General features: G+C 41.4%; 1 protein-coding gene across 1 annotated transcript in view; it reads left to right on the top strand.

The window, feature by feature from the left end:
• Positions 1–10,091, top strand: part of ly75 (lymphocyte antigen 75) — a gene marked incomplete in the record, with an annotated part of 27,209 nt that overhangs the window by 13,229 nt on the left and 3,889 nt on the right. Inside the window, 19 exon segments of the mRNA XM_005935253.3 lie at positions 666–744; positions 830–901; positions 1,165–1,288; positions 1,508–1,543; positions 1,984–2,153; positions 3,418–3,485; positions 3,574–3,650; positions 4,005–4,138; positions 4,490–4,598; positions 4,762–4,922; positions 5,958–6,087; positions 6,502–6,722; positions 6,805–6,967; positions 7,545–7,709; positions 7,791–7,913; positions 8,670–8,855; positions 8,965–9,188; positions 9,333–9,525; positions 9,762–9,923. Of these exon segments, the coding sequence (XP_005935315.1) occupies positions 666–744; positions 830–901; positions 1,165–1,288; positions 1,508–1,543; positions 1,984–2,153; positions 3,418–3,485; positions 3,574–3,650; positions 4,005–4,138; positions 4,490–4,598; positions 4,762–4,922; positions 5,958–6,087; positions 6,502–6,722; positions 6,805–6,967; positions 7,545–7,709; positions 7,791–7,913; positions 8,670–8,855; positions 8,965–9,188; positions 9,333–9,525; positions 9,762–9,923 (2,597 nt within the window).

The raw sequence follows: 10,091 nt of genomic DNA, 5'->3' as shown, positions 1-10,091 counted from the left end.
GGCCCACTGACCACCACCAGTAGGCAACGGGTGAAGTGTCTTGCCCAAGGACACAACAACGAAAACGGCTCGAACCGTAGTAGCTCAAGTTCTATTAATAGAAACACTAATGCTAAAGTGGTGTAGCATTTATAACAGTTATATTGTTAATGGCTTGGTCATGCTGAAGAATCTGTCCTTCTATAGTTTTCTGTTTTTCTAACATGTACAATGTGTCAAACTCATGTCTGATAGGAGTCTTTGGAACTTTCCTGTATGAACAAATCAATATTCGTTATGGCTTTAACCTTTATACACACTTCAAACAAAAGAGTGTGTACGGGAGGTGGTGGGGTGTGTACCGGCAGCCTTTTCTTTATCGGACCGGCACATCTAGTCGCTTTAACGAGGAGACGACTTGTAAACATGCTGCTTCGTGGGAGCATACCTAAGAGTTCAAACTTGTCTCTTTGCTCACATAAACATCGAGCGCACTCGGCTCGAGCATTGAAATAAACACATACCATCTCCGGTCTCACATTTTGCACGTTGCAGTTGAGTCAGCGAGGGGGGAGAAATAAAAGCTTACGTGAAACATCAAACTGTCTTAATGTTTAATTCTAATTATTATCTTCCTACTTGAAAGAAGGCTGGTTGAGTAACACAGTGTCCTCCTCTTCTTGCAGTAATAATCGGTACTTCTGGATCGGCCTGAACAGGAGAAACCCCGCAGATCGCTCGTGGCAGTGGAGTGACGGCCGGCCCGTGAGCATCCCAGCTCTAAACACACGTACCCCAATTTTTGTAAAATCTGGTGGAGTGTTTCATATCATGTTTGTGTCTTTAATAGGTATCTCTAGATATTTCATACAGAAATTTCTACGAGGACGATGCGTACGATCGGGACTGCACTGCATTCAAGGTGGGTCGCTAAACTGAGACTTTTAATAAAGATGGAAACATTTGGCTTATACAGTCGTGGGCTTTTCAGAATCTGTAGTCTCTATTCTTTCTCTTCCAAAAGCTCAGCATTAAAAGTTGTTTCATGTTGTCAGACACAAACAGCTCTTGTATGTTTTTTTTCTTCTCAAACAGACAGTGAACATGATCTGTGATGTCAGAATTGTGTTGCCGATTTTTGTTCATTATTGGTGATGTTTGTGCAAAACCCATCTGTGTCCTCAGACAATGACGAACAGCTTGAAACACGTGTTTTACTATCTGGTGCACGACTTGCCTCCCATACCTTTCTACCCCAGACCCTTTCATTGTGACGCGCAGCTGGAATGGGTCTGCCAAATACCCCGAGGTGAGCTTATATCTGTGACCAATGACGTATAGTCTGTGTGTGCACCAAATAAAGGCTGGTACTGGTTTGGGAAGAGCTCAAAACACTCATTAAGCTAATTAACAGGAATTTGAAGGTCCACAAAGTGAAAGAGTCATTTGTACAGCAGTGATGTCTCCGTATAATTTAAAAACCTGATGGACTAAATCTACTTGAATTCTTTGTTTGATGTCTCAATAGGAGTGACACCGAAAACGCCAGAGTGGTACAATCCCGGTAATGCCCTCATCATCATTTGTTCAGTGTGATTGCATCTATCATTGGCTGTAGCTCAGGTGGCAGAGCAGGTCAGCCACAAACCAGAAGGTCGGTGGTTCGATCCCAGGCTGCCTCCTGGCTGCATCCCAAATATCCTTGGGCAAGATACTAACCCCGTATTTGCCTACTGGTGGAGGTCAGAGGGCCCGGTGGCGCCAGTGTCCGGCAGCCTCGCTTCTGTCAGCGCGCCCCAGGGCAGCTGTGGCTACAACGTGGCTTGCCGTCACCAGTGTGTGAATGGGTGAATGACTGAATGTAGTGTAAAGCGCTTTGGGGTCCTTAGGGACTGAGTAAAGCGCTATATAAATGCAGGCCATTTATCATTAGTCTGACTTTTTTTTTTTAAACTTTTTCTTCTTTTGTGTTGTAACGTTAGAGTTGTTTGTGTTGTTTTTCAGATGGGCATCATGACTCGTCCATCTTTGTGGATGGAGCAGAGTTTTGGTTTGTTAATAAGCCACCGCTCAGTTTTCAGGAGGCGAGGCTCTTTTGCGATTCAGAGAACGGCACACTGGCGGCTCCAACTAGCACCGATGCTGCTATTAAAATCCAAAATGCAATATATACAGTAAGTGGCACACTATTACAAGTGGCAAACAACATCATCAGAAATGTTTGATTGAAGTTTTGATTTTATTTTGAAATATTGGACTGTTCATTTGAGACAAGCATAACAAGAGCAGCATTCTCATTTCTTTTTGCTCCTTGAGGTCCCGCATTAACATTGATGTTGAGGATGAGGTCCTGACTTTGACTGGGCCGTTGCAACACTTTGATTCTTTTCTGTTGTGGATTTGCTGCTCTGCTTTGAAGCATTGTCCAATTGTTTGACCCGTTTTGGGCCAACTGAACAAGGCTGTTAGAGACGCGGAGTCACATTTAACTCTAGAATACTTTGGTATACAGAAGAGTTCATGGTCAACTCACTGACAGAAAGGGGCCCAAGTAATTCAGCCCTCCACCACCGTGCTTGACAGTTGGTGTGTTTATGGTGCTGTGGTTGTTTTTCATCAGATGTGAATTCTGGCTCTTCTCTCCAAAGGTCATTTCCCCCAGATGTCTTGTGGTTTGTTCAGATGCAGCTTTGCAGTCTTAAACTGTATTTCCATGTTCTGCCAGCACCTGGCTGCTACTTACACTCTTAAATGCTATAGAGACAGTAAGGTGGTACTTAGTTCTTCTTCATTTTAAGCAGATATCGGTATGAATCAGCAAGTTTTGTCAGGCAGGGAAAAAATTAGTGCTGGAAGTTTCCTGATTCTAGTTATTTCATCCAGTCAAGCTTGAGTAGGCTTCAACTGCACATAAATTGTCTATGCAGAGAACTAAAGAAGGATCACATTTGCTGAAATACAACCTTGAAACCTCTGTTTTTATTTCTTGCTTTGTTAAGATTTTTCATAATCATCATTTATACAATCTAACTAATAATAAATGGGCAGCTAACAATGAAGAAGTCTGATCACAAGAGGAATTCTTCCCACTATATTCAGGTTGTGAAAAGCTGTAAATGGATAACAATATGAATGACAAATCTTCCAGCACTGAAAAGTCAAAAAAGAAAATGACTCATTTATGGAGCACAATATACAGTTAGCTACTCACAATTAAACAGAAGTTTCAACACTTTTTTTTATTTATTTAGAGAAAAAGGGGGCATAAGTCCTATTAACCTGTAACAACTGTGATACTTGCTTCTAATAAAAGATATGTGTCAACATCATACTTCTTAGATACATACTTACTAAACACAGTATGGAATATAAGTCACCTCAGACGTTGATACCACCAATTTCAATTGTGTGACACTTAAACCTGCATGTTTTAAACAGATATCGGATTCCAACAAGCAAAGCTGGTGGATTGATATGAGCCAGCCTGGACGCATATTCCCTATGACGTAAGCCAGTCTCACACACACCTTTTTGAACTTGTATAGATGTGGTAAAATGTGATACTGAGCTTCATTGAAATTCTGTTTGGTTTAGGTACAACTCTATTTTCTATAACCATTTATTTCCCCTGGGTAACTGCACCTACATCACTCCTGAAAGTGTCTTTCCCGGTGAGTAAACACCAGAGAGTTTGTGTAAGGCTGAGAATGATTAAGGTTTTAAATTTGTTGTGAGAACCTCTATGCTCATATTGTGCTGAGGAGCAAAGAGCAGTCATATCAAATATTTACCTGCTAAAAGTTAAATAACTATTGTGTTTAAAAAAAAATCACATTGCTTTTAGTGCAATGAAATCATTGACTTTTCTTTTCCAATTAAAAACAGTGAAAACACGTTTCAGCCAAATTACATAGTGCACGAGTGACTTCTTGCTTATTCTCTCCTTACACAGAGCTGTAGGGTACCCTTACAGTCACTACTTCTAACACTTATACACACATTTACTGTCCTATTTAAACTTGCAGACTCTGATCAGTGCTCACGGAGGTTACCGTTTGTGTGTGAAAGAGTGAACACGACATTAGTGGAGAAAAACCCCCTGGAGCCTCAGCCTGGAGGACTGCCCTGTGGGAAGGAATCTATCCCCTTCAGAAATAAAGTCTGACACATTTATTACATACATATTACATTCTTGTCATTTTTTACAAGTCCTAAGTGATTAAAAATCAGGAAGCAATGATAGTTTATATTTTAGGAAAAAATCCCCATAGAAGAAAGTCAAATCAAATTTACTACTGCAGTTTCATAGCGAGGGTTTTAATTATATGTTTTAATGTTAATGCTTCGTTTAATGCTTGAGTGATAGAACATTGGTTGTAAAATTATTTCTGATAATGTGGCTTTTTTGCCATCAGTCACGTATTTTATTTATAGATTAGTAACCCAGTGCCTGAGTTGCACTAATGGCATTTTCTGCTGTAGTGATTATGATGCTGGTGTCTTTTTGCAGTGCTACACGCTGATGAAGAATTCAAAACCTTTTAACTTCAAGGGTGCCAACGAGGAATGCCAGACAGTAAAGGGAACCTTGGTCACCATCTCCGATCAGATTGAGCAAGGTGAGAACGTTAACATGCTTCTCATGACGAGCTGAAATATATTTGTTTGACAAAGTTTTTTTAGTTTATGAAAAGCGTGACAGAAGTCCCCAAGAGTGTAAATGTGAAACTCCTCGGTGCAAAATATTATACAATTCATATGTGTAACAAATGTGTGTTTCAGATTTCATCAACACCCTCCTGATGGACACAAAAGACATGGACAAAACATGGATTGGTATGAAAATCCAGAACAGTGAAGCTTCATGGATTGACAGTTCTACAGTGAACTACATAAATTTTAACCCTCTGCTTCTGGGCATGCACAAGGTCGTGGCTTTTCATGTAAGTAAATTGCTTCAGCTGATATCTCTTTTAGGCGCGCCACATATTTGACAGACGCATGTATTTGTACAGTTATGAACCATGACTGCATTATCGTAATACACCCAAATCTCCAACTACCGTATTTTCCGGACTACAAAGCGCGCCCGAATATTAGCCGCACAAGCTAAAATCAGGGGAAAATCCTGTTTTGTACATACATTAGCCGCACTGACTAAAAGCCGCAGGTGTTTCAATGTTGACTTATATGTAAGAGAATATGCACAAAGGGAATTGTCAGGAAAGAGATGGCTGTTTGGAGACACACCCCTTTTATTAATATTTTGAAAAACAAGTTATGGGTACATATTTGCATATTTGCAAATGAGTAACAAATGTAGTACATAACAATAACCTACAGCACACCAGAAAAATAGATTCGGACTACCTTTTAGGCTCAGATGCAGTGACACGGCTTTAACAAGAAGAAAAGTCAGTCATTCACCACCATCTTTCTCTTCTTCCTGCGCACTAAAACCACCAAAGTCCTCTTCTCCAGTGTCGGATACAAACAGGCTCAGGATGGCTTCGTCATCCACTCCGTTGGTGATCGTGGATGTTTTCACACTTTTCCACGCTGTCAGAATCCACTGGTGGAGTTGGGCATAACTTGCAAGTTTATCGCCGCTCATCATCCACGCATCCCACTGAACGCGTAGCGCTACTTTGAAGTTTGTTTTTCGCGCTACTTCGTACGGCACTACGTTGCCTGGCAGACGGACATGTGACCAACATACCACTCTTGAACCCCGATACTGTGTGTCTGATCACATGCCCTTCCACCAGGCAACGTAGTGCCGTACAACAGCGGAACAAACAAAACAAATCATCTTACGATATCACAAAAATCCTGGACAATCCATAGAAAAGCCGCAGCTGACTAAAAGCCGCAGGGTTCAAAGCTTGTGCAAAAAGTAGCGGCTTATAGCCCGACAATGACGGTAATTATTTTAATGCAAACTTCAGATGAATTATTTGCTTTGTGTCTCTTGATAGCCATGGGATCTGGAGAGTTTGGATTTGTGCGTGTTCATGCTCCATAACGGCAAGTCTGACATGCTGGGTACCTGGGACTACACCAGCTGCACAAAGATGCTAAATGTGGCTGTTTGCCAACACTATGCAGGTGAATCTCTACTCCTGTCATGTTATTATCCAAATCTCATCCAAAACATGCATGTTTATCCTGAGATTTAATTTTATGAGTGCTTAACTCGTGAACTTTGATGTACCTGATGTGATAAATCCTGATAAATGAGCAGCAAAAACTGCAGTAGGGCCCTTTTTAGAATAGTAGTGTAGGGGTTAATGTTATTAACTGAGACATCCATGGAGCAAAAAAAAAAAAGCGTGGACCTTCCTTGCATGTCGTTTCCCATCGCTCTCGCCTATAATTTCCTCTCGTATCTCTACAGCAATCTCTCCATTAAAAGACAAAGTGCAAAGCAGATACATTTCTGTGTCACAAAGGCACAGAGAATCAGGTCTCTTGCAGCCCTGTCATGAGATGATAAAAGACATGTATTATTTCTCATTTCAGATAAGCTAGAGGAGCCACAGGTCCCCATGAAGCCTTTCGTTGTCAATAACCACACCGTGCTGCTGCTCGTCAAAAATCTCACCTGGTTTGAGGCTTTAGAGGAGTGCAAAAAAACCGACATGGACCTGGCAAGCGTGGCTGATACCTACATGCAATCCGTCCTCACCGTGCACGTGAGCCGTGCAAAAACACCCATGTGGATTGGACTCTTTAGCGAAGATGTAAGTGGACCAAAAGGGACTTCTGTTTGAACTCATCACTTGTACAGTCCTTAAAATGATTTCCCGTCTCTTTTGCACTCAGGACGGGAACCACTACCACTGGACTGACCAAAGTCACACTGTGTTCAGTCGCTGGTCTTCTGATGCCACTAGTGGCCAATGCGTTTACCTGGACACCGATGGCTTCTGGAAAGCCACTGAGTGTCTGGACAGTCTAGGAGGCGCTGTCTGCCACAAACCAAGCAGTAAGTGAGGATATAGTAATGGCTGCACATCAGTGCAAGGTCCAAAAAAACATAGATTAGCGAGTTTGGTGTGGAAGAACTTGACTGAAATGCACAGAATCCCAACTTAAATGTGACAGGACACCTTTGGGATGAATTAGAGTGGAGACTGTGAGCCAGGCCTTGTTGTACAACATCAGTATCTAAAATCACAAATGCACTCAGGAAATAATGGTCACAAATTCCCATAAAATGCTCTGGAAAGCCCACAAGACCTGAAGCTGTTATAGCTGCAAAGTGTGGGCTGACAGTATATTAAACACTATGGATTAAGGATGGGATGTCACTCAAATTCATATGCATGTGAAGGCAGATGAGCGAACACTTGAGCGATATAGTGTAGCTTCTAGACATTAATATAAAAATAATTTGTTCCTGATTTCTTTGGCTGCAAAGCAGTTTCTTCCTAATTTCTCTAGAAACGATAATTATCCTTTATCATCCTTTGCTTTTTAATGTCGTGGTATCAAAGCTTTTATCTATTTTTCTTGTAAGGCATCGTTACGCCATTTGTTTTTTGTCTTTGGTTTTTTTACAGAGCACAAAATCCCCACACATAAGGATGTTTTAGTGAAGTGCCCCCATAAAAAAAATGGTCCAAACTGGATCCCCTGGAAGAATAACTGCTACTCATTTCAGCTGGTTGGCTCCAGATGGGAGTCGTATAACCGAGGACGTATTGAGAATACCTGCAAAAAACTTCGTAAGAATTTGATAATATTAGTCACACGGCGTTCTTCAGCATGGCTAAAGTTACTAATGATGGTGTGTATATATGTTTCAGATGCAGATGCAGACATCCTGACTATCAGAAATGCACAAGAGAACGAGTTTATAAAGAGCCAGCTGCTGCCCTTTGAGTCATTGGTCCAGTTTGTATGGCTGGGACTGTTCAAGGATAACAATGGTAGATATGAGTACCTGTGTTTAGTAGATGTTTTATTTTTGGTTGTCTTGTTACCAAAGCTCTTGGGAATTGACCCTTCTTTTTCTCCTCTAAGACAAATGGGTCAGTCACACCAGGGCAAAGAAAAAAACCAGGAACATCTTTGTGACTAGAAAAAATTGGAGGTGGCCCAATCATTGGATTGAAATGTTTTTTGCATTTGGTGACTGATTACAAGCAGATGCAGCAATGAGCTGGTTGCCCACACATTGAGCTTGCCACACTCTCTCTGAGAGATCATTTTTGATCGCAAGTTGATTGTGCAGGTCGCCCAGGAAGAAGCAATGTGTCCAAATAATCGTGGACCAAATTGGTCCGACTGGATTCTTTCTCAGACATATTGGTGAAGGTTTTTAATAACTGCCATCTAATTTATACACACAAATAGATTAGCAACATGGTGCAATCAATCCGAGTCAGTCCGCCCCAGTGAGAGCGATTTATTTACAATGTGACTCTTTACAATAGGGCACCAGAATCAGCGGTTGTATTGTGGTTAAATTCCAATATAACGGCAAGGTTACTGAGTCTCTAGGTCATTTTGCAGTTACATCACCATTCTTTATCAATCAGTAACAATTGTAAAAATCCGATCCTGTGATAGCAGCAGGCTAATGTTACCTTGCCCCGTGTTTTACATACTATACAGACACTGACAGTAGGTCCTATTGTGTTTGTGTATGTGCCAGAGCTAATAGTGATTATCTTTTGCCATAGATAACCAGACAAGGTGGTATGATGGCACAAATGTGCAATATTCCAACTGGGCGAAAGGCCGACCTAATTTAGAAAACCCATTCTTAGCCGGTCTCACGACTGATGGCACATGGATTCTCGTCACAAAGAAAGAGCTACACCCCGTGTTCAAGCAGAGGACAATTGTGAGCTGCAAGCTGGATTATGGTATAGTAAACATCTACATTTTAATAGTATTTGCCTGTTTCTGTTCTCATGACTAAAAATTCATGATGCTAAAAATAACACTTTATGTGTTTAATCCTTCTCCCCTAAGAACCCAAGAAAGAATACAACCAGTCAGCCATGGATTTTCAGCAGTATGGTAACTTAACATACAGGGTTGTTACCCAAAAGTTGAATTGGTCTCAGGCTGTAGTCGAATGTGATAAGCTTGGAGGCCACCTGGCAAGCATCCATGACGTGGAGCACAACGCACACCTGAGGCTCATTTCCAAGATGGATGGCTTCCCACTCTGGATTGGCCTGTCAAACTATGCTGTAAGAACTTTTGGCAGCAAGAAACTGAGCAAAAATATTCACTTCATCATAGTAGATCCAAACTCATCTCGTTTGCACTTCACCCATTTGCTTTTACCTCTTAATAACATCCTGACATCCACAATGCTTTGTTTCTGTGTGCAGGTCAGTGGCTCAGCCTATGAATGGTCTGATGGAACAAAATTTGACTACCATCCCACCATCTCTGACTCCCAAGACACACCGAAAACCAACTGTGTTTATATAAACCCTGCTGGAGACTGGAAAAGGACCAGCTGCAATGCTATGATCGATGGCGCCATCTGTTACACCACCAATATTACCTCTTCTAGCCAAAGTGAGACACTAACTTTCATAGAAAAAAAATGGTACTTCTTTGGTTAAGTATGAAACAGAGCTTGTCTATAATCCAACAGTACTGAATGGTTTACAGTAGTGAAAACACTCAGCTTTGAATCTTTTTTGGCTTTGGGTGAAACTGTACATTGAAAGCAGGATATCTACCTGTGATTTAGTTCATTTTGGTTAGTCATTAACCATTGTCTATCCTCTATTCTCCGTTTTTGTAATCAGGAGCCAAACTACAAGATGGCCCAGAAACTAATCATTGCCCTCAGGTCGATGGTAAGTCCAAGTGGGTTCAGCACGAGGATCACTGTTACGCCTTTGACATGAGCTTCTACAACTACAGACTCTACAGCATGGAACAGGCCAAGGCTCTCTGCCAGGAGATGGGTGAGTTGTTGTTTTCTGTGTAAAGAAACCCAAAAAGTCGAGCTGAGCTGAGAAGGTATTAGTGGAAAAGAAGCTTTAGACATTGAGGATTTTGGGGGGGAACTGTAGATGATGTCGCGAAATCGATCATTGTAGAGCAGTGTCACAAACCACGGAGGCCCCAGAAAA

The sequence above is a fragment of the Haplochromis burtoni genome, unplaced genomic scaffold (assembly GCF_018398535.1).
Source record: "Haplochromis burtoni strain Fernald_Lab_line unplaced genomic scaffold, NCSU_Asbu1 Contig_195, whole genome shotgun sequence".
Lineage (NCBI taxonomy): Eukaryota > Metazoa > Chordata > Actinopteri > Cichliformes > Cichlidae > Haplochromis > Haplochromis burtoni.
Note: the sequence above shows the minus strand (reverse complement) of the source record. Positions and strands in the feature narration are given on the sequence as shown.